This window comes from Maylandia zebra, linkage group LG22 (genome assembly GCF_041146795.1).
Source record: "Maylandia zebra isolate NMK-2024a linkage group LG22, Mzebra_GT3a, whole genome shotgun sequence".
Classification (NCBI taxonomy): Eukaryota; Metazoa; Chordata; class Actinopteri; order Cichliformes; family Cichlidae; genus Maylandia; species Maylandia zebra.
Genome location: NC_135187.1, coordinates 13,482,851 through 13,507,741, shown reverse-complemented (window position 1 = coordinate 13,507,741; position 24,891 = coordinate 13,482,851). Strand labels below are relative to the sequence as shown.

The 24,891-nt window shown below is 38.2% G+C and overlaps 2 protein-coding genes across 14 annotated transcripts in view; one reads left to right on the top strand and one right to left on the bottom strand.

The window, feature by feature from the left end:
* The first annotated feature begins 6,257 nt into the window (after nucleotides 1–6,257).
* Nucleotides 6,258–15,095, top strand: LOC101482892 (homocysteine-responsive endoplasmic reticulum-resident ubiquitin-like domain member 2 protein). Of its 2 annotated transcripts, none has more exons than XM_004549016.4 (9): nucleotides 6,258–6,341; nucleotides 6,819–7,092; nucleotides 8,770–8,847; nucleotides 10,982–11,095; nucleotides 11,273–11,397; nucleotides 11,965–12,078; nucleotides 12,177–12,464; nucleotides 13,457–13,571; nucleotides 14,131–15,095. In XM_004549016.4, the coding sequence occupies exons 2-9, from the start codon at nucleotides 6,946–6,948 to the stop codon at nucleotides 14,299–14,301; spliced, it is 1,152 nt and encodes a 383-aa protein (XP_004549073.1). In that variant the 5' UTR covers nucleotides 6,258–6,341; nucleotides 6,819–6,945; the 3' UTR covers nucleotides 14,302–15,095. The 2 variants fall into 2 exon arrangements, with proteins under 2 accessions (XP_004549073.1, XP_012774100.1); XM_012918646.3 differs by having other exon boundaries at nucleotides 6,297–6,354.
* Nucleotides 15,096–16,416: 1,321 nt separating this feature from the next.
* The window catches only part of LOC101481040 (sodium bicarbonate cotransporter 3), a 58,823-nt gene continuing 50,348 nt past the window's right edge, over nucleotides 16,417–24,891 (bottom strand). For 10 of the 12 annotated variants that reach the window (XM_024798270.2, XM_076879399.1, XM_076879400.1 and 7 more), the window contains 6 exons: nucleotides 24,653–24,721; nucleotides 24,244–24,417; nucleotides 23,905–24,042; nucleotides 21,757–21,857; nucleotides 20,424–20,540; nucleotides 16,417–18,820 (listed from right to left, as the gene is read on the bottom strand). In XM_024798270.2, coding sequence (XP_024654038.1) covers nucleotides 18,739–18,820; nucleotides 20,424–20,540; nucleotides 21,757–21,857; nucleotides 23,905–24,042; nucleotides 24,244–24,417; nucleotides 24,653–24,721 — 681 coding nt within the window. In that variant the 3' untranslated portion in view covers nucleotides 16,417–18,738. Of the gene's footprint in view, nucleotides 18,821–20,423; nucleotides 20,541–21,396; nucleotides 21,436–21,756; nucleotides 21,858–23,904; nucleotides 24,043–24,243; nucleotides 24,418–24,652; nucleotides 24,722–24,891 lie in introns of all 12 variants that reach the window. The other 2 variants (XM_076879397.1, XM_076879398.1) reach the window with 2 other exon arrangements.

The following is a 24,891-nucleotide window of genomic DNA, read 5'->3' as shown; positions in this document are numbered from 1 at the left end:
CGTTTTTAGGCTTCCCACTTCTACTTTTGTTTTGGTATTTTTGGGGGTTAAAATATGCCTTTTTGCAACATTAACCCTGCACTTGAGAAGCTTTAATCATTAAAAACGGCGTCTATTTTTAGTTTGTGCTAAAACTCTAATATACAGTGTTGTATTAGAACATTCGGTAAGTTTTACTTTTTTGTAAAGTCCCTTCAGGTTATTAAATGTAAAAAAAAAATGCAGTGCGAATGATATTACTCAGCATCTAAACTATCTGTCTCTGTGAGTTTTTAAAATATTAAAAATACAACGTAGCATAATCAAAACACCCTGAAAACAGAAGATTTCATGCTGTTGGCTAATTGGGAAAAAATATACATTGGCTACAACCTTGGCTCTCAGTGTAGTCAACATTCATATTGCTGTGCAGGTTAAAAGATATTGCTTCTACAATGGATTTACTAGATTTAATATCTGTCACTTACACATCTTTTCACTGAGTAAATGATTAATTTTTCTGACCTCCCAACAGTGAGAGAGAGAGAGAGCTCTGTAATGTGAAAGTAATCTGACACACAAAGAAAGATAAATAACACTGACCTCCAAATCAAACTGCGTCACACCTTTACTTGTTACTGCTTAATTAAAACCTCCTCCAGTCGTTGCCCTTTTCACACTTTTGAATCACTAATGTAGTTGCTCATTATGAAAAAAGGGGGCGGGGGTACCCCCTCTGTTTATAATGAATCTGTTTATTTCAATAGAAAATGAAAACTAATTGCATTGTTGAGTAAATAACAGCCTCTCAGTTGTTAGATTTGTGGGATTTGTCAGAGGGCAAGAATGAGCAGACAATATTGAATTAAACTGTCAGGATTTGTGATGGTGCATTTTTGTTTTTCCATTTTATTTATTTCATGCGAAACATCATGTGAATATGAATAAAGGAAAGAGTGTTCCAGCAGCTGCATTTGTTGCTCAGGAAAACTCCAGTGTGCAGATTCACATTAAAGAAGAAGTAGTCATAAAAAGAAGGCATATCTCGCAAAATAAAGATAAAAGGTGAGTTACAACCAAAAACGAAAAACTTTATTTCCAATAACTTAACTCAGCTGAATTCACAATATATGTAAAGAAGCACACCTTGAGGTTTCCCATGTGAGTATTACAGACACTGTTGCTAAGAAAAAAAATGTGTACAGCATTCCCCAATTGGCTGTCTCTGGTTATAAGTGGCTGCTGGCTGTCACTGGGTGAAATCAGTTGCAAAGAAGTTGATGCAAAAAATACAGTTTTTTCTGCAAATATGCAGATGGTCACAGACTAGTCTCAAAGCCTGTTTGACTGGGCTTCTATTATAGAAATCTGACAACACCACGGCCAAGTACTCACTCAAGTTTCTTTGAAATTCACTACCTGGAGTACATCTATTGTTGGTGCAATGGAGTGTAAAATCCTCAGATGAGTCCACTCAATTACAAAGAAACTGCCAGACACACAAATTTAACAGGTGCTGCTTAAAAAGCACAATGCAGCACAATGCAAAGCACACCATTTACTCTCTTCACACGACCAAGGCTGACCCACTGAGAGCATGAGCAGCTTTTAAAGCAGTGTTGATTGTTGCCCACTGGCTCCACAGGAGAAAGAGGCAGTGCACCATTATTCCTTAACCCTATAGACTATATTTTCTCATGTGCTGAGGTCCATTAGCCTGTTTAACCCTTTTATGTCTGAACCATGAAATAACTGCCAGAAAATTGTTTTGTGAAACTTCTGACAAAATGTTAAAAACATATTAATTTGCATATGTGAGTGTACCTTTTTCTATCATATACTACATCAGACATTTTGGGGGGTGCAATTTCTTGATAAAAAATGCAGTTTATTTCAGTTTTTCACACCATAGTTGTCATGTTTCTAAGGACATGTTTGTTAGGCTGATTAATCTGATATTCTAAATTGACCATAGGTGTGAAAATGAATGCGAATAGCCCTGTGATACACCTGTCACTAGTTACTTGTCCCTAAGATCTTTTCCATTTCTTTTTCTTTTTATTGCATTTTCCACTTTGCAAAAGGAATCCCGATATTAAGAGTAACATGACATTAGGGGTAACCTCCATTAAGTGGCATCCTCCAGCACCAGAAATAGGACACAGGAAGCTCTTCGAGACCTCTGAGTGCAGGCTGACATTTTCTGGGATGAACAAAATGGAAAAATAAATGCAAAGAAGGCATTTTTGGCTGACTCAAGAAAACAGGGTCTGCTCATCTCTTGACATGTCAGGACAGCATAAAATGCAGTCGGTGTTGTCAAAAAAGCAGAAAAAAAATACTTGTCATAGGTGAATACATTTATTAAATTGTAGTGATTAATTAGTGGGTTACTACTTTTTTTTTTATCATTTTCCATTCTTGGTATTTTTACTATTATTAATATGAATTCTCTTGCATAATTTCTGTTCATGAAACTGCAGGAACATCTGTCTGCTGACTCACTACTACAAAACTTTCATAGCAGCATACATACAACAGACAACAATGCAATCACATAAAATGAGGTGTAGAAATAGAGTTTAGAGAGAGAGAAACAAATATTTGATATTCATTTATATGTGATATTTAACTGAATGAATGAATCTTAAATAGCGTTCTCAATACTTTGTCATTTGCAAAATGAAATGATTAAATAAGCTTTGTTTCTAAAGGTGTAACCTTTAGTTTCTAAATGGAAGAAATCACTGTAATGAGGGATCAGTAATGTTCCATCAACTCCCTTTCTTATGCAAACACCCAATCAAATTGTTACTTGAGCATAAAATTCAGCTTGGCTAAATTTATTCCAATGAGGATTTTGTTTCTGCAGCAAAAACACCCACTGAACAGACAGAGTGTAAACACAATGGCAACAGCAGTGCAGGTACAAAATCAATAAAGAACGAGGGAAATATCTTCAAAGCTGTTGATGCGCACTAGCGTATCAAATGACGCATGTCACCTAATTAGAAAATGTAAAATATTATTTTCTAATGGGATGGAAAATCCGAATTTAGGTTAAAGCAGACGTAATTTCAATCCCTTCCACTTTTGAAATCACACAAACAGTGGGAACAGGTTGGTGTCCCATATTATCACCCACTGCTAAATTGAGGCATGGTGTGAAAAACAGTCCTTTGTGACAGCGCTAATAGATGGAAACACACACAGGAAGAGGGGAAATGAAAGAAATTGGATATCTCTAATGTAGTGCCCTTAAAAAAGGAGACCCCGCTGACTGCTGCTATACTGAACACCACCTTGTCAACATGCTGCATCCACTGAGAGTGAATTAAAACGTGAAGACAAACATGATGGACGTCACAAAAAAGTGCATCACCTGCCCCGATGAGGTATGTGTTAATTGTCAGAAGTGTCTGGTTGCGTAACTCGGAGTAAGTAAATGAACAGTTGCTGAAATAATCATTCATTAAATTATTGTTTTGCAAATTATTATTTTTCCTTAAGAAAATCTTCATTTATTCTAAAGAAAATAACACATTTTGCAAAATAACAACAAAAGAGAAATGCATTTATCCATCCAACCTGCTTTCAGGTCATTTACAGGTGGAGCCGACAGACCTCTCATCCATCATGTGGTTCTGTGAAGCTGTGTGAGGTCATGTATACGCTGAGAATGTCAGTCTGTCACAGGGCTGACAGATGATCAAAATTCACATTTATACTGTAACTACTTTCTAGTTCAGTATGCTAATTTTTACTCATGCAAATAAAATGGAGAAACTTGAGGCAATATTGACCATGCAGGGGTTTACTACTCAAAGACTTAAAAAGTGCATTGCAGCTTGCTGTGCTTTTATGTGACGGCAACTGATACAAAGACAACAATGTATTTTTATCCCATACAAAAGAAACCAATAAGCTGGGACATTAGCACAGGATGAATAATGTGATGTTCTCTGCTACTCATAAAAGTAATAGCATGAGACTTGTTCTCGTCAGGGGACTGGAAGGGTCTCTTGAGTTGGCTGAGTCAATCGGAAGCTGACCCATTTCCAGAGCACGTTTATTTTCAGGTTTTCAGTGAAGGTCGAAGTAACCCAACGTAGTTTTTGTTATTATATGCAGAACTGCATGCTATAATAGAGATCTGATCATTTAGTTTGTTTATGTATCAAAGGTATTAAGGTGATTATTTACCTTAGGTGACTTTAGGCTGCATGTAGTAACTATGAGGAAAATGTGCTGTATTTTTCCAGTCCCTGCCTCTGAGTGCACCTCCCAGAGAACTGAGGATTTAAACAATAATCTGCAACATTAAGTAAAATATTCATCTTTACATTACCTGGTCAGTCAACTATAACCTCTTTGCACAACAGTAACTCACTAAGCTTCGGTAAGTTTTGATTTATTTTACATATTTAATTTCCATTCAAGTGTTTATTTATTGCTGTGTTTGAATATGCATAAATGCTGTCTTGGCTATCTTAAGCTCTCCTGTCACGGCAGCACCCGACTTAACAGACCACTATGAATTCAGTTCCTACACGTCCATCATTTTTCTTCAGACTAATCTCACTGTTGCATAGTCCCAGCCTTGATTCCACAACTGTGCTGAATATAATTTAGATAAAAGCTGTCCAAGGACACCAAACACAATGACCGTTAATGTAATGAGAAAGAGACCGGGCTGTTTCATCATGCTACCAGTAGATGGCAGTGAGAAGGCTTTCAACTGTTTTAGACTCAACTCTGATAAATGTAATAATGTTTGGGCTTCCGTTTCTTTTTCTCTTTTTCTGTTAGTTATCAATCAGTCGATTGTTTTAATTACTGATAGTGAAAAAACAGTCGGTTATTTCTGACTGTTTGTTGTCATGTTGGAGGAAGGCATAAAACAGGTAAATCATCAGCAGCATATTCATCAAAATAGGATAATTGTAAATATCTATATACTGCATTGAATGTAAGCTTTTTTGGTAAGTGTAGTGGATTTACCCCCAAAAAGTTGATTCTGTTCGTCTGGTCAGAGCGTTTTCAGCCAAACATTTCGTCACACATCTAAGTGACTTCTTCAGGCTCAGCCTTCAGCAAGTTCCCCCAACCTTATAAACAGTACCTTTGATCACAATGACTGAAACTAGCCCACTGAATAAATAATGGGCTGTGAGCTCAGTTCCTTCATCATTAATATGCAAATTGTCCTGACTTAATAGATTTAATGCAGGTAACATGCTGTGCAATAAATGGTTGTGCTTATCAAATGATCTATTTTTTGTAGGCAAATAATTTTCCATTTTCTTTATCATTTCTTTCTTGCACAACAATGTAGTTTTCTATAGTATTTTATTATGAAGTCCACATCTATTAGAAATTTTAATTAACTGCAGTAGAAAAGTACACCCTTACTGCCTCCATGGGTATTAAGAGGGAATTAGCAGCTGTGTGCTGCTAATTAAATGAGTTAATTTGCATTTGATTGGACATCCCTGCAAAGGACAAACTGACAAAAAAATCCAAGAGTTTCATGTCTGAATCTACAGGCTTAAGTTTGCAAGCTAAAGGCGACAGTTCATGACAGTGCAGTTAAAAAAGACTGAACAAGTATGGCTGGTTTGGAAAGGTTGCCAGAAAAGAATATAAACTTTAAAATGAATATTGTAGCATGGCTTATTGTCGCAAATTTCATTAACAGTTCCTTAACAAATCACAAGATTTCTGGAACAATGTCCTTTGAACAGATGACACCAAAGAGGCATCTGGGCTTATAGTACAGCACCACATATGCCAGAAACCAAACACAGCATATCACCACAAATACCTCATATCAACAACACGGTGGAGGAGGATTGATGATTTGGGGTTGTTTTGCAGCCACAAGACCTGGGCAACTTGCAGTCATTGGGTTAACCATGAACTCCTCTGTATACCAAAGTATTTAGAGTCAAACGTGAGGCCATGTCGCAGGATCTTAAGACATTAGTATATCAACAAAGGCTTGCAAACTTCAGTGACCTTAAGAAGATTTGTAAAGAAGAGAGGGCCAAAATTCCTCTTCAGCAATATCAGAGACTGATAGGGCCATACAGAAAATACTACTTGAAGAATTGCTGCTCAAGAGGTTCTACAAGCTGTTTCAAAGGACTGCAGAGACTCCTTTGAAATGTATATTAAACGTACATCTCCACAGTCTTTTTTAGCGTGTCTTTGTTGTAATGCACACTAAAGTCCAGCAGGTGGCAGTAATAAGTATAACGTCGAATGTTGACAACCTTCCGAAATCCATCAAAGAAGTATGACAACCAGGTTCAGTCCGTTCAGCCAACTAGACAACATTTTGCTGTCCGGAGGTAAACCAGGTACGTTAACCAGGTACATCATAGCTTAGTTTTACAAGAACACCGTTCTACAATTAGATCATTGTAATTTGGGCGGGTAGTTATCCAAGGCGAGAACTTTTTTAGCTTGACTTGACTGCTGTTAGTAGCAGAGAACCTACTAAAGCTAACGTTAGCTTAGCCATCCATTAATTACCCCTGACAAAATGTAGCGTTAGTTTTCTGTTAGAGCATATCACTTTGTCCTTAGCGCTATTGTTTAGTTCGGGAGCTTGTTACAATGTTGTCGCGAGTGTTGTATCTGTAATGAAATATATGTGTGGTTCAATGTGTGTCAGGGCGAATACAGGATAAAAACGAATAACTCTTCTTTCTCTGTCGGAAAATATTGAACCGTTTTTTCCCGTGCTGTTATTATTTGCTTCATTTTACTACGTAATATGTCACTATGCCACCTGGGCAACCCTAAACTCATGTTGTCATTTCTGTTTCTTCCAGCTGTGAGATTTTTTCCCCTCGATGGTGCCAGGAACCTATTTGAAAACTAACAGAGCTGGAACAAGGACACACACTTCGTAGTCCAGATCTCCTTTCTCTCTTGTTTTCCACTGAAGACAAATGAGTCATGGATCAAGCTGTTGTGGACAATCCTGTTACCCTTGTGATCAGGGCTCCCAATCAGAAATATGATGACCAGACAATCAACTGCTACCAGAACTGGACTGTGGAGAAACTCAAAGCTCACCTGTCTGATGTGTACCCGAGTAAACCTGTGAGTATCTCACCCTTATTTAATCAAAGCTGTTGATGTAAGAGGTTGACTTGCGTGTTAATTCCCTCTGATCATGGTAACACTTTCCTACTTTGCTTTTGTTATCCAAACCAGCTGATCACTGTTATTGAAGTAGGAGCAGCAGCTGCTGTTGTAATACTACTACTGTATTTGTTTTGATGGCATACAGTAATGCAGTAGTTCTCAAACGTTTTGGTATGCTTCACTTCAGAGGTTAGCAGAATTTTATTTCTGGCTATTTTAATCAAAAATTTACAATTTAAAAAGAACGATTGAAATTGAATTTTAATTAAATGGAAACTATTGCATCAGCAAACTCTTGTTTTTGTTATTCCCTTATAATGATTAAAAAAATTATTACATTCATTCAACTTCACATTTTTCTTCTGGTCGTTCATGCCCCACAGTTTGAGAAACACTGCAGTGTTGGGAGATAGTTATGTGGTTAGAAAGATACTCATAACATGGAACAAGTGTAACAAGTGTTTTCTTGCCTTTTTCAGTTAATAGTAATATGAATGACACACGCAATATGTTGGAGTTACAAAATCAACGAACATAATGGTACATAATGGTGCTGTGACATGTATTCTGCTCCATATGCTGCAGACAGTGACAGTATTGCAAACACTGCAGTGAAAGCCGCTCTGCTGGACAAACTGTGTATTGATATCATTACCAGATTTTTTTCTGCATTATGCTACACATATCAGGCAGGAAATGGCCTGCATACCCCCGTGTGTTACATATGAGCTTCACAGTTACACAGTTTTGAGAATGAATTGCATTTTTTGTTGTTTCTGTTGCCTTTTAACTGTGTTTTGATTTTTAGCTCTCACACAGTCTCAACCTTCATTTTGCTTTGCTTACTTTTGCTTTGTGAGTTCTGCTGAGTTCCCTCATGAGTCATATTATGTCACTCAGTTGAATAATCACTGAGTGACATAGATCATTAACCTTGATGTTTTTTCTGAAGGGAAAGAAATGAGGTTCCTAGAGTCTTTGTAGCTGAATGAGCCTTGGAGGCTGTAGATTTGACGTCACAATGAAGGGAAGGTGTTTATATTCCGGCTTTATTGTGCTGCTAATCTGACTTTGCTCTGCTTCCTCTGTGCTCTTGGCTTGTTTTGATGCAATCAAATTAAATACATGGGAGCAAACTGCATTCTGATAAAGCTGTAGAGTGTTCATCCAAATGCCTTTACATTTTTGTGTACCTCGGGGGAAGTTATTTCTGGAAATCTCAAAAAACAAAAAAATACTTCCACTTCCAGTTGTAAGATGGCCAGGATCTAAAAGAGAAAATGTGTTTTTTAACAACTGTAGAGTGAATGCAAGCTGTAAGAGGATCACACTCTGACCTTGTTGTAGTCAGGAGAGCTAAATCCACTCTTAAGACCCACTTATCCCAATTGAGGTTACTACAAACCAATCCTTATCACTCATTCACAGAAAGTTTCTGCCCTTTAATGCTGTGATCATGTACATTTAACCGTTAACTCTGTTTTCTTTCAGTGTATGATTGTATTTCTGGCATCTTTACCCTTTTAAAAATGTAAAACAAAACTGAGCAACCTAGATTCTTGGTGTTGTTCATTATACATAGGCTTCCTTCTTTGACCCAGTTATCGTTATCCTTTTTTTTTTTTTTTTTAGAGCTCCAAAGACCAGAGGCTGGTGTATTCTGGAAAGCTCCTGCTGGATCATTTTACCTTAAAAGATGTGCTCAGAAAGGTAAGTTTGTGTAGTTATAGGCATAGGATTTATTAAAGTCCATGTAGTTTAGTAAGTCTACAGCTCACAAGATTTAAACTGCCTGATTTACAAAAATGTATCAGGCAATTGTTACTTACTGTGTTTAAAATTTCAACAAAAGAGTCTCTCTGCACTCAAAGTAGAATGGAGTATGGTGTGGAAGAACTTATGTAGCCTACACAGAAACACCTTCCCACACATCTGAGATAAACTGGAATTGCACTCAAAGGACACTTTATTAGGTACACCTTGCTAGTACTGGGTTGGACATGCTTTGGCATTCAGAACTTGCATAACTCTTTGCAGCATAGATTCAACAAGGTACTGGAAACATTCCTCAGAGATTTTTTTTGTCCATGTTGACATGATGGCATCAAACGGGTGCTGCAGAATTGTCGGCTTTACATCCATGATGTGAACCTCCCATTCTACCACTACCACCCTCTACTGGACTGAGATCCAACGACTGTGGAGGCCATTTGAGTACAGTGTCACTGTGCTGTCCTGTCTAAGAAACCAATTTAAGATGATTTGGGCTTTGTGACATGGCACATTAATCTTGGTGGAAAAAGCCATTAGAGTATGGGTACACTGTGATTGGATGGATATGATCAGTACTAATACTCAGGTTGGCTGTGGTGTTTAAATGACACTCAGTTGGTACTAAGGTTCCCAAAGTGTCACCCACACCACTACGCTACCACCAGCATTAGCCGGAACTGCTGATTAAAAAGCGGGGGAAAAACCTTTCTTTCCCATTCTGATGCTCAGTTTGAACTAAAGCCTGATTGCATGCCTAAATACACAGATTTGCTGCCGTGTGATTGGTTGGTCAGATATTTGCATTAACAAAGATCTGTACCTAATAAAGTGTCCAGTGAATGTAGTTTGTCGTGCTTATGTAATCTTTATTTATTTCACTGGAACATTCGGTGCTTGTGCAAACAAAGCCACCTTATACACAATTACTGGATGTCAATGAGTCTTCATGTTGATTCCTGCAAAATTAGGCAACTCTTAGGTTGACCCATTTTTCTGCTATCGGCACGAAGTGACTTCACTTTTGTATTTGTTGCTGTGAAGGACTTTTCCTCCTGGTTTTCTTTGTGTAACCTGCAACAATGATTATGTAACCATAGGTGGCACAGCAATGACAAAGTCTTGAGGGGAAAAAAGTTTTAATGTTCATGTTGATCTTTTTTAGGTAAATTCAAGTCTAGTGAATTGATTTTTGAAAACGAAAAACTGGCCGACATATCATCACTAAAAAGAGAGTAGAATGGAGGAGGGGGCAAAGCAAGACAGTGTGTACAGGTATATTGCAGCTCTAATGAGAGTTTGTGTTCCTTCTTTTTATGTTGTTCTCTTTTAATTTATTTTTTAATATGTTTTATTACCTAGTGTTCCACTTTTTTTTCTCTTCTTCATCTCTAGGCCACTATTAAAGTAATGCATTTTATAATGGGCTTTCCTATAATTGCATGCTGTTTTGTAAAGAAACTCAATATGTTCAAATATTATGTAGGTATTATTAATATGTTTGTGTTTGAGCAGGAACATTGCAAATCTTAAATGTCCTGTCTCTTTTGTGAAGTTGTCCTTAGCCAAAATAGGCAGCAGCTCAGTTGGCAATAGTTATGCAGCAGTAAATAAACAGCATACAAAACATACATACATATAATGTGTACATAAATGGGGAACGGCATACAAAAAAAAACAATCGTGTATTTGTTTCAGTTATCACAGGTTAAGCTGGGATGCTGAGTTACTGCTGATTTGTTTAGAAACAGTCGCTTCCCTCGTGTTAATTTTGTCTTGTTTAAACCTGAAAGCAACATTTTTAAAGTTTTCCAGCACCTGATTAAGGTATATCTAGATAAGTAATTAACAAAGATAGTAACTTGGAAAACTCTTTTGAAGGATTTAGATCTGTAGCCTTGTAGAAAAGCTTAATGTATAGTATTCTTGTCTTTGCATTAATCTAATAAAGCAAATGTCCACAAAATAGATTTAGAAGCGCTTTGAAGTGTTCTTGAGGTTTAAAAATAACAAGTCCAAAGAACATGCTGCACTTAAGCTGTGTTTAATAATGAGCTCTTATTGGCTTCTACAGCAGGACGAGTACCATATGCTCCATCTGGTGTGCGCCTCACGAACCCCTCCCAGCTCCCCAAAGCCCACCCGCAGCTGCAGTAACAAGCCCCAGGAGAGCACAGCCCGTCCCACGGTGGGTCAGCCGTGTGCTTCTTAGACCTTGCATTTCATTTCATCATCGCCATATTTTCTTTCATCAGCTCCCTAACTGCTGTAATTTGCAAATCTCTGGAGATTTAAAAACGTCACTTACCTTTGTGTTTGGACGAGCAAGAAAATAGAACTTTTTTTTCCCCCTCTCTGGTTACAGGCCCCTCAGAACTCCAATGGAGTTGGTCAGGATAGCCACTCCTCTACGGGAGGGAGCAGTGATGGACTCAGACACCGAGCTGGATCCTTCCCTTACCACCAGATGTATCCACAATTTATGTACAGGTAAGCTACTGAACTGCAGTGCAGGTGTGAAGGGTAGTTCAGGAAACTGTTTCCCTAGACCAACTAATGATGAAAATAGAAAAACAATGCAAATACACCTGCTTATAAACTTCATTATTAAGTAGTTTTAACATGTTACTCAAGACACTTTACATAACAATCTTAATGATTTGGACTTGGCAACTTTATGCACATTGCGTCTTAAATTTTGTCAATCAAATTAGTGCTTGCATCCTAATCCTTTTTATGCTGGCAAAGAGAAACTACCAGCTGTACTCATTTATGACGATTAATCAGACCCCGCCAAAGTAAAAGACACTGTAGAACCTTCAGCACCACTTATAAAAAGGCTTTTTGAGTGTGTGTGTGTGTATATTTGAGCCTGTATAGATTGGAAAAAATCCCAAATAAATTAAAACTTATGCAGAAATCAGTAAAAACCCAAATTTACTGATATATAATGTTGTCATGTTTACAGTGCTGATGTTTTTCCTTTGGCTCTGACTAAAACCTCTTCTCCAAAAATGGAGAATGTCACTGTTTTCATATTGCACCCTCTTTTTCCAGCTGGAACCAACACTCTGCTCAGTCGATGCCTCCCGCAAATATGCCCGCTTATTACAACCCCATGACACTCATGTGGTGGCAGCAGCTGTATGCCAGGCAGTACTACATGCATTAGTAAGTCCATTTGTGTTTTAGTCTCTCCATTTAAAAACACAAAGGTTTTTAGGGCTGTGTTCAAACAGTGTTACCACCATCTGTCTCTCGTCCTCTAGTCAGTTACTTGCCGCCTCCTCTCAGCACCTCAGGCCCGACCAGACCTCGACCCAGTCTAACCAGTCCCATCCCCAGAGTCAACGACCCCAAGTGGGTCGCCACGGCAACCCAGAAGTCCAGATGAATGCCCAAGGAGGGGAGATCCTGAACGAGGAAGAGCTCAATCGGGACTGGCTGGATTGGGTGTACACATTTTCACGTGCTGCCATCTTACTCAGTATAGTCTACTTCTACTCGTCCTTCAGCCGCTTTGTCATGGTGATGATGGCCATGCTGGTGCTTTACCTGTGAGTTTACTTTAAACATGTGTTTTAAATGCCCGTCATTACAATACAGTGACCCGAACTACACTAAAACAATCTTCAAACTCTGAAACTGAAATAAAGTGTATTTGCAGCACGCACGGTGACACGCTAGCTTTAACTGGGAGAGTTTCTGGTATTGTTTAATATAACAACAACAACAACAATCTTTATTTATAGAGCACATTTAAAAGCCAGACAGGACAGCACAGTGACACTGTACTCATTATAGTGGCTGACAAATGACTCAAAGGTGCTTTTATCGCTACTTTCTTGTGGTACCAGAATGCTACATCGTTCCAGGCGTAGGGAAAAACAAGAAAATGGATATTTTAAGAAACAGTCACATAAATTATCGAATTTATTTTCTATATACTCTAAGAAATACTCGAAAATCTTGCCTGTCTGTACTTACAGTAGTGTTTGTTCTGTTACTGCATTGTTGGGTCTCATGATTTTGTTAGTGCTTTTTTGGATTTGTACTTTAACAAAAGGCAGTAATTGTGGGTGATACTCGGTCTCATCTCACATCGAAATTCACAACAATAGATAAATGCTTTTCTCCGGAAAGCATTTATCTTTAAAAAATGGTTGCCTTTACAATGAAGGCCACATTGGTTGAATGCTCTCTGATTAGAGCGATTTCCTGTGTCTTCATGCGGCGCTGCATTGAAGATTCCCTGTTGTGTTTCCCCTAATATAACTGGAAAGAAGTACCTGAATTTTAAAGTTATGAAGACTCAACAGAAGTTTCGATTTTTACAATGCATTACTTTTATATATTTTGCCTTTATCTTAACATTAAAGGCTCTTAGAATTTTTATAAAACATATTTTGTAGACACGACAGGGATTTGTTATTTTCATACCGCATTATAAGTACCTCAAAGATTACTCAAGAGTATAATGAATAATAAGTTGATATGACCAACACTGTGAAACATTTGTAATTTCTTTTCTCGTTGTTTCTGCCTGCAGGCATCAGGCCGGCTGGTTTCCGTTTAACCTGGAGAACGAACTTCAGCTTCCCGGAGACGGAGCCAATCAGGATGATGCCGAGGGAGAGCCACAAAACCAAGACTTACAAGAAATGGTAACTGTCTCTCTCATCCACTGGTGCTTTACTCAGAACTGATTGGATTCTTATCGGTATCATTTATTTTTTATCTGCAGTATAAGCTGTGAAATGAAGTACCAGTTTCCAGATAGCTGAAGGATATAGTACACCACTCTTCTTTAATAACTCATAACAGTGGTATTGTATTGTAGATTGCTCAATTTAAGAAAACAACAAAGATCATGAAAATGAGGTCAATTGGGGTCAATCACAGTTTTTTGACATTTACTTGATTTCAGATGGTCTGTTATTTATGTTGTTGTTCTAATTAGGTTAGAAAAAATGTAATTTGCCGGTCTAGTGGAAGGGAAAGATGAGCTAAAAACACTAAAATGGCATTTTGACTTCATAGGGGAATGAAGAAATGTTTTTTAAGTATGTAGACAAAGTGTGGGGCGTTATGCCTGAAGCTAATTTAGTGGATATCTCATTTCACAGTCAAATATGACTCTCATATTCTTGCCTAATCTTGTGCACTGAGCGTCAGGGAGATATAATCTCACTTGATTCTTGTAATTTGACTTCCCTCGTATAGGAAGGAGTGTTGGATGACGGTTCTGATGATGAGGATGGGGAAAGCGGAGAGGAAGGAGCGGAAGATCCTAACAGCGCCCCCCACACAGGCTTCTTGTCCTCCACATGGTCATTCATCATAACCTTTTTCATGTCACTCATCCCAGAGGGGCCACCAAACGGCGCTAACTGAACCACAAGCACTATGTGCTGCCACAGTTCCCCACCGAAGCATTTTCTTTAAGAGGAGGGTGAATATCTCTCCAGGTTAGGGAAACTCTTTCTTTTACAATGCAGTGTTACAGTTTCCCAATAGTCTACGTGAAACTTTGAGCAGAACCACAGCAGGCCGATTTAAAAAAGGAAAAAACGGCAATTTTACGTCAAGTTGTTTTGTTTGTCTGCACAAAGACAAATATTTTAAACTAACCAACGAGAAGTTTGTTCACGGTGTATGAATTGATTGCTATCGACGGCATGTAAACATAGGGACGACAATTAACTGCTGCGTTTTTGGCACCTAAATCTTTATTTTTTCTTTGTAAGAAGCCATTGTTGAAATAGTTGTTTTGCTCGAATTGTAATGAATTATTTGTAATTGTCGTTATATTACAATAAGACATTTTAAAAGAGCCACGTTAGTGTAAAAGCTGAATTTCAGTGATTAATAGTGAATCATGTAGCGCCTGTAATACATGAGTTATTTTGGCCCAAGACTTTATGAAACACATTTGTACTGTGTTTAAGTGAAACCCAGTGATGCTGGCTGGTAATGTGTGATTTTCTTGTTTGTTTGTTTTTTAAGGAGAAACGATGCTTTCAGACAGTCTCAGATTACTGAATGACAGAAGAAATTATTATTTTGACTGAAGTTCTGGCTGTTGAGAAGACAATAAAAAAAATCTCACTGTTTTTTGATTGCTGTGCGTCTCTGGATTTTCTGAAAATGACTAATTCTAACGTTTATTAAAATCCTTTTTATTGTAATTTAATCACGTGGTTATTCGTTTCTACCAGGTCAACACAGGAACACAAATAATGACTGAATTGTTCGCGCTGAGCAGGATTTCTGCTCTTATGAGAAGCATATCCTGAATTTATTTTTCACTGGGCTACAAATTGCAATACATTTTGTAGCCGGAAGATCCTTTTTTTTTAATAAAGAGAAAACTTGAAGTGAATACTTACTGGAATGATTTATTGTAGCGTCTGCTGTGCAAGCTCTGGTCCGGATGCATGGGCCTGAAACAGTGCTGGGCACATGCTGCTCAAATATAATGCTCAATCAGTAGAATTAAAATTACTGTAACCATTCATTTAATAACCCGAATAAACTGCTGAGACTGATTTCATTTCTGGCAGTACTTCAAAGTGAAGTATCTGAAATCTTTTCCATGACATGGTTTCTTGCGTAAGACATTAAAGCTGATGTACACTCATGAAAAAACATGATTAAAAATAAAGTCCTGAACTAATAATACACATTTGCCCTTCCCTTGTCAAACATATTGTCAAACTGTCCTTTGCTCAGTTCTTGTGCTGTTCAAGGACACATCTTCAAGAGGTTTAACCTCTTTCCTCCGTGTCTCTTTTATTTCTTTGTAACATTAAAAACAGGCTTATTGCGCGTCCTCCTTCATTCAGCGGGCACAGATGCATATAGAGTGTATTCATGTTGACTTGTACTTTACCATGAAGGAGAACATGCACAGCTGAAATGTCACATAAGGCCAAGTTTTAGTCAAACCAAATTATTAGACCATAATAAATATGCATATCCACATATCTCCACCTATTCCGGATTGCACCTCTCTTTATGCTGACCTTGCACATGAATTTGTAGTTTGCAAGAAAACAAAAATGCATTTTATTTGTATTTTAACGGGCTCCTAGAAACTAAGTGGAGAAAAAGGAGCTTATTAGTCCCCAAAAGAGGTTTGCCTTCTTGTCACCTTGAAGCAGTCTGCCTCCTCTGACCTCTGGTATCAACTGAACATTTTCACTCAAACAATATTTTCTCTTTTTCAGATTATTCTCTGTAAACCTCAGAGATGGTTGTGCAGAAAAGTCACAGTTTTTCCTTCATTTAAAACTTGTCCTAACTATGGTTTAAATGAGAAATAAGTGACTGCTAACAGATGTACCTAATATAGCTCCTAGTGAGTGCACTTCAGAGTTCTGGGTTTTAAATCATGTTGACTGAAAGTTATTTATCAATACAACATAAGGTAAAATGCGACCCGTAAATCCTAAACTAATGAAAAAATCTGTATTTTTTTTTTTTTTTTTAATGAAGACAGAAGAAAAATCACTTTGTATTCCTTTTTATTGCTTTTCAACAATCAGTCATGACAGAAGAGTCATCGTTCAAGTTAACAACTGGACGCTGTGTGCTTCACTGATGTCTGTACAAAACAAATGCATTTTCTACTCTGTGTTGTTGGTGTGACAATAGAGGCCAGAAACTCCTTCACATTATTGATCGTTTATCCAGATTCATGCATCTTAAATCGAACCTCATAATGTGGAAAAACAAGATAAACAACAGGAATCGTAAATTCTTAGCTGGTTGGTGGACGTTAACTGTCTCTGATGATACTAATGACAACATTTTACATGTCATTTTAACGTCCACATATGTAGTGAAATAACCACACATGAATCATTTTTCCCACTAATCAAATATATAAATTAACATAGATGTCACTTCTTTCTGGATGTTGACGGCACAACACTTTGACACACACTAATCACTTAGAAAAGAAACAGTACCTCAAAATTGATTACAGAGCTTTTATGTTGTGAGCAAACACTAGCTGTGATAGTAGAACACACAAACACACTGACAAACAGTATTTAGTTACATTTTTAAATGGAAGAATAAATTGAACTACACTGTTTTGAGTCAATGGCTCAGGCTACAACCTTCACACAGACATGGCATTACACTACGACAGGGAGAGCAGTGTCCTCGTTCACTCTACGATTCGTCTTTGGGTGCCACCGCGTATGCCCGTACCTCTCTTCTGAACACTTAAACTATCAGTACTAGACTTGTACACAAAGAGCTTCAACAAGGCACATAAGCTATTGTCCGTATAGTCACTGTAGCTACACACAGACAGAGCAGATTAAACATACACAGAAGTCGTTTGATGAATAATTCCTTGCCTGAATATTAGCCAAGTTCAGGAGTCCGTCCATTGCACAGTATGGAACACTTATTGCTAAAACAGGACTGCTGTCAGCAAAATAAGAATTCCTAGAATATAATATATTCTTTTACATATACAGTAGAAATATTTTGCATAAAATGATTTATGATTTGCAACGCTAAACAAATTATCTTTATACCACACGCTCGCTCGTACTCACACACCCACGCATACAGTAATAATAATACAATAATATAGACAGTATAAAAACAGGTGCTGCTATCTGGGGGTCACAAATATTCTCTCATTTCTTCGCACCTTTGTATATGTCGTGATTTACAGCATTAGGTAAAATAGTTGTGATGACAGCCATGAGAGAAACACAGTGGCCAGAGGGTTAAAATATCAAATGACAACAGTCAGAAATCACTCAAGATTCCTGAGTTGTATAATTAAAATTTGAATGACTGATGTATAAATACAGAGGGAGGAGGAGTAACCTTTTTATTAACACACCATAATTCATCTTAGGTAAGAAACTATACTGGCAAAGTGCTTACGATACAGTACAGACTTCGTATGGCCTCTGAAGTAGATTTCTACAATATTACAAACGAAAAGAACACAGTACACATACGCGTGATATTTCAGTAAGATCACATACACTATCAACAGTGAGACTTTACAGTAAAAACTAATTTTGAGCAGCAGTATAAATACTGAGTGTTCCCCTAGAGACAGGAGAGATTATTCATGAGCAAATCTGACAAAGATGTACGCAGTAATATTAGTGTGGTGCAGTAGTAGTATCTGAATGTACCTCTGTCTGTTTTGGTTTGTGTCATTTATTGTGCCAGACTAAATATAAAATAGAATTATCTGGTGCTGACAGTACCTGAATGGCTTTAATCAAAAAGGTTTCAAAGCTGGTGTACTTTAGTGAAAGGTCTCAGTTCCACCTTAAATATATAGAAACTGAGAATGCTAACAAGAAAGAAAAAGTAGAGTAAAATGAACAGCTAAAATAACAAAAGTAAAATATAAATACAAATAAAAGTTTTGATGGTTTAAAAGTAAAATTCACACAGTTGAACACCCCCACCAGTGAGGCCCCTTCCTTTGGTGTCTGTGCTTCAAATGAGTAATAAATGGCTGCTAGACAGAGAGAATTTCTGAACAGTGAACATCGGTGGGCAGTTACAGCAGAATTCCTTTGTTTCTTGGAGTTTTATCCTTTATAGTACATCTTGGCAACCATTCGTACACATTCTGTACATGAAGGACTTCAAGACGTGTGTTGAAGAAAGACTCGCATCCTTAAGGGAGCTCATCTGCTGCCCTGAAGGAGCTCTGCAGAGAGGTTGTGCTGCTCCAGTTCAGTGTGTCCCCTTTCCTTCTAAGATTGCGTCCATCGGTGTGGTAAAAGTGTTGTGAAGGAGAAGGTATTGAGGACAAAAGGAGTTCTGCACAATTTATTACAGGAACGTCTCGGTAGTGGAGTCTCTTCCAGGTGTGTCTGGGCTGACGTCGACTCTAACGCAGGCCACCTTTTCTTGGCTGTTCAGGGATTAACACATAGAGAGAAAATGAGTGTGTAGGCAGATTCATGGAGGTGTTAAGGGTTGTGAGCAACTACAAATGTGTGATTTCTATCAGGTAGAGGAGTGATAGGTCTTAATTACAAACACTTACAAGACTTTACCAGCTTTAGTACAACTTGGTAAGAATGGGACTTAATGAGAGAACTGTGGCAAAAGATTTGTCAACACAAAGCACTGTGCAAAGGTTTTAGAGACCGAACTTCAAGTTAGGATCTGTTTTTAAAAATCAAAACTAAACAACACAAAAAAACAAGGAAGTGGCCCACAGGGTAAGGACTTCTATTCAAGGCAAGAAGACAGTGGATAAATCTTGGGAGGCTACCTGTCTTTATTCTGTGTCTGATTGTCTTTGTCCCTAGATGTTTGAAACTTAGATTTGTGCCCAAATCTAAAGACATCTATGGATGGATGGATAAATCTAGTGAAATTAATATACACGTAACTCAAAAAAGCTGTTTACAGTGCAATGCAAAAGTCTTCAACCACCACATATTTTTGCATATTTTGGTAGTAAGATGGGAAATAGATGTAGAAAAGCATTTGGAAACCAACCAACAAATGTCAAACTGTGATAATCTTTGGGTTCTTTTTCAAAATGAACTAAATAAATGAATGAAAGCAAATTATGTGTTTATGTAATAGGTTCTTTGTCACCGGCAGTCTAACTATAAAGCTCAAAATTGATTCACATCAACACAACACTGGTTCATCCCTTCAATTAGGTACCTTTTTTATGCTTTGGTGATTCATAGATCAGTGATAAATGGATTTAAAAAAAACAAACAAACAACAAAACAAACATTCTTATGAAGAGAATGCAGATACGAGGACTGGACTGAAAGCAGCAAAAAATACAAACATTGAAATTCCTTTGGAAAGTCTGCAAAACTATTGTTCAATTCCACTTCAAAAATAACAAGGAAGTCTGTCTCCTTGAAATAAGGAAATAAGGGTAGCACAAGACCTTTGCACAGTACTGTGTTTTTCCTCTTTGCATCAACACACCTACTCAGTTTTTCAAGATACCTAAAACAAATTGTAAAAATCTTTGTGACTTTAGGAGATACACATCATGACAGCAAGTATGTTTAGGATAAATGAAACAGGGTGCAGTCTGAATGTGGGACCAATCAGAATCCAGTCCGATGGAACCAGGTGATAAATAGTAATTATTTCTAAGTGTTTCCTACCCTTTGCCTTTCCAAGGAAACCGAATCAGAGTTTGACATGCATTACTGTGCAAACTATGTCAAACTGTTATTGAGGAATGCCATTTTGCTGCAAATATATTCCTGTCAACTCAAGTCAGGTTAACAGCTATGGGATCTAAAAGGAACAAGAACTATTATCTTTGCTTTTACAGGATTAAACTGATTCCCAACACTCAAAACTGCAATCGCTGTGGACTTCCAGGCAGTAACTAGCTTCAGTTTCTGACTACAGCGTACGTTAAGATAGCACTACCAAGCAGTCCCTCTTGTTTTTAGCGAGCATATCATATTGAAGTAACAGAGTTGGGTGCAGGGGCTCTGGAAAACTCCAGGAGATGACATAGCTACCTTCCGCTAAGCTTCACAGGTTGGACACAAGACTCTGCACTCGAGTTCACTGCTTTCCACACTGCGGTTTTGGCCATCTCATCAGAGATATTTACAACCAAGGGGTCAGTGTCAGAACTACATGCCAAAATGAAAACACACACACACACACACACACACACACACACAAACAAACAGAAACAAAAAGAGAAGACAGGCATGTAGACATCAAGACAGCAGGACAGGATCAGTGCAGGAGAGGCAGACGCAAACATGCATATATTAGAGATTAAACCAAGTTAACAACACAGTATGGCTGACCAGACAGACCACAAACAAACTTCTGTGTTAACATGTATTAAGAGCTGTTTGCGTTTTAGGCAAAGGGGTATCCTGAGAGTTGACTGTATGCATATTATTAGATAAGGCAATCATTCTATCATAGACCTTTTTACCTTAAAACAAATAATAATAATAAAAACAAAAAGACAGGAATACACAAAGCAGTGTGTTTAAAGCCATCTGTTTTGAAAATCTGTTTTTTATGGTCTGAAAATTTCACCCATGCACAAACTATCAGCAGGGTTAATCGTGGGTGATCGTGGCTCAAAGAGTTGGCAGTTCGTCTTGTAACTGGAAGGTTGCCGCTTCGAGCCCTGGCTCGGACAGTCTCGGTCGTTGTCCTTGGGCAAGACACTTCACCTACTGCCTACTGGTGATGGCCAGAGGGGCCGATGGCGCGATATGGCAGCCTCGCTTCTGTCAGTCTGCTCCAGGGCAGCTGTGGCTACAACTGTAGCTTGCCTCCACCAGTGTGTGAATGTGAGAGTGAATGAATAGTGGAATTGTAAAGCGCTTTGAGGGCCCCGAAAAGCGCTATATAAATGCAATCCATTATTATTATTATCATTATTAATATGCAGCAATGTGAGTCAGAGATTATTATTATTATTATCATCGTCATTGTACACACAGCCATGCTACCTCTTCTTACAATGGGACGCTGTGGGTCACTACTTCTATTCTGTAGGATCTGTTAAGATGGACATAACCACACAGCTGATGACCAGTCTTTAAATTGTCATTTCAAGCTGTAGATAAAAACATATTTTTTAAGTTTAGACACAGCAGAAGTCAAGACATACGAAATTAGTGAAATCTTTATTTATCTGGATCAAATTTTTTTAAATATATTTAGCCATGAGGCCATAAGATAAAAATATTATAGTAGTATGTGAGATTTACGGTCACTAACATGAATACACTTCACTCCCAAGTGAAAATTTACAGAAGATTCAGCTCTCCATCCCACAATCTGACATTTAAAGGATGCTTTATGGAGTGCATTACTCACCTCCCTGAGAGTTCCTTCACTGGGATCTTGAGCCGGTTCGAGTCTTCATAAGTGTCCTTAATCCCCATCTCTTCTTCTTCCTCCAGTCCGGACTCTTCATCCTAGATTCAAATGCATCTATAGTTTAAAAACCAGTTATTACTGCAGTGAGGTTCATCCTCCAACAATTGAGTCTCACATTTTTATTCATATTTACCGTAATTGTCGGGCTATAAGCCGCTACTTTTTGCACAAGCTTTGAACCCTGCGGCTTTTAGTCAGGTGCGGCTTTTCTATAGATTGTCCATGATTTTTGTCATATCGTAAGACGATTTGTTTTGTGTGTTCCGCTGTTGTATGGCACTACGTTGCCTGGCGGAAGGATCGGGGTTCAAGAGTGGTATGTTGGTCACATGTCCGTCCGCTAGGCAACGTAGTGCCGTACGAAGTAGCGCGAAAAACAAACTTCAAAGTAGCGCTACACGTTCAGCGGGAGGCGTGGATGACGAGCGGCGATAAACTTGCGAAAAGCAAGTTATGCTCAACTCCACCGGTGGATTCTGACAGCGTGGAAAAGTGTGAAAACATCCACGATCACCAATGGATTTTGAAGGGCTGGACTGCTGCATGATGGAGAGGACGACACCGCCACGGCCCTTCAGAGGGTGTTCGACTCTGACACTGACAATGAGGATTTCTTTGGTTTTGAAAGTGACAACGAAGGAGAGAAGCGGAGAGTGGATGACGAAGCCATCCTGAGCCTGTTTGTATCCGACACTGGAGGAGAGGACTTTGGTGGTTTTAGTGCGCAGGAAGAAGAGAAAGATGGTGGTGAATGACTGACTTTTCTTCTTGTTAAAGCTGTGTCACTGCACCTGAGCCTAAAAGGTAGTCCGAATCTATTTTTCTGGTGTGCTGTAGGCTACTGTTATGTACTACATGTGCAAATATGTACCCATAACTTGTTTTTCAAAATATTAATAAAAGTGATGTCTCCAAACAGCCATCTCTTTCCTGACAATTCCCTTTGTGCATATTCTCTTACATATGATAAGTCAACATTGAAACACCTGCGGCTTTTAGTCAGGTGCGGCTAATGTATGTACAAAACAGGATTTTCCCCTGATTTTAGCTTGTGCGGCTAATATTCAGGTGCGCTTTGTAGTCCGGGAAATACGGTAAATCAGCTTTAACATCTGGCTTATTGGCCCGGGCTTATATTATATTGGGTTTTGGTCTCCCGTGGCTGTGTAGCACTGAAAGTACTTGATTCAAAACTCTCTTCTTCCATAACAGCCATGCTTGCAAGACCAATATACCCATTTGATCTTGCCTAGTTGCCACAATTATATAGCAATTTAATTAGCAATTTGATTCGATCCACTGTTAAGGCACCCACTCGAATTGTAGTATAATTAAACTGTCTTCCAATCTGAGCTTCAGAAGGATTTACACGATCTGGAAAGCTGTTGTTTACAACAAAGACAGATGGAGCATTTGGAGAGATTTTGCAGTATTACTGTTTAAATGCAAATTAGGAAGAAAAACAAAGGATAACTACATTTTTGTCATTTCAGTGCATGTCTTGAAGTACAGTAGAAAGGAAACAAAATCTCATTTAGTAAATTTTTGTAACTGAGGAGCAGTTTTAATTTTGTATCATTTGGAAGCAGAAGTAGTTGTGACCTTCAAGTAGATATTGAAAATAGTCAGCTGTTACCCTCCAGCTCTTTCCTCTTACTTTTAAGTTCTTTCCACAGAAGGAGCACAGGCATGAGCTCTTCACAGATGCTCTGAACTCCACTCTCAGGGTCAAGGCTGTCTGCTTAATCCTTAATCCTATAAAACCTTGAAACCTTGAGTATACAGAACTAATATTTTTATTCATTAGTTCTGTATACTAGTTACTATCATTGGAAAAGGCTTGTGATTGGATACATTTCCTGTCATGGTTTAGATCTTGCTTCCTATCATTAACATCATGCTCAAAAGTTAATATGATTTTTTTTTCTGTCCAGTGATCCCAGTAAAATACCGCCTTCCCCATTTTTGACACAAAATCTGCTACAGCCAACTTTCTGTTAATGCAAAGAAAAGCAAAAACTTCTTTCAAATTCAAATTACAAATAAACTTGTGATGTTCACTTATGGAAAACAGATGAGTTTTACCAGCTTTTCACGCGCTTTCTTTTTCTTATCATCCTCAGTCTTCTTTTTGCTTTCTGGCATCAAGTCATCGAGCCAGCTCAGCTCTCTCTTGGTAAAGAAAAAGTCTAGAAGCTTTCGGATAAAGACCAGCGCCAGAACCTAGAATTACAGATGAAACCAAACATAAAGTAAAGGAATGACACAATAAAAATCATATCTACTAATAAAAGAAACCCTCTGCTATACTGTTATTTGGCACAACATACAGATGAATGATCAATAACTGTGACATTAAAAACATTTCTATAACTCTTCTCCAGTAAAAATGAAGTGATAAAATAAGTAAGGCTGAGTCATTACCATCATGGGGAATACAACAGCTGCTGCAGACACCTTGATTACCCAGAGCAGCACCAAACAGCTGAGCTGTATCAGGGTGAAGATATGGACCTTCCACAGTGGCACATAGCGCAGGTAGATCAGGTCAGGCTGGTGCTTTGCAGGCATGCCAAACAGTTTGATTCTGTCAAAGAACTAGAGTAAAGAGAGTCAGTGAAACAGTTAAGCAATACAAATGCATGAAAGTACCACTTAATAGATTATTCAGAGGAGGAAACACATTTAAGAGAAGCTCCCAGGGACTCTGAATTACCATTAAAGGTTTGCAACAGCAGGGGGCAAACTTATCTTTATTAACAGCTCCAGACTCCTGCTCTGTTCTGAATAGAAGGGCAGCACTAGCTTCAAAGACAGCAGGGGAGAGACTTACTTGAATGCCTTTGAGGGAAGAGACACCCATGTAGAGAAAGACTCCGTACAGAACCGGCATTGGAATAAACTGCCGAAAGCACAAATCAAACAACATATTAGAAAATATTTAACTTACGGTACATGAAGCAAAAAGCTGAAAACATCTATGACACACTTGTGCCAGGTGACAACACATTAGTTAGTTTACACGGAATTAACGCAACATTTGTCAAATAATCAAAAGACATTATTATATAC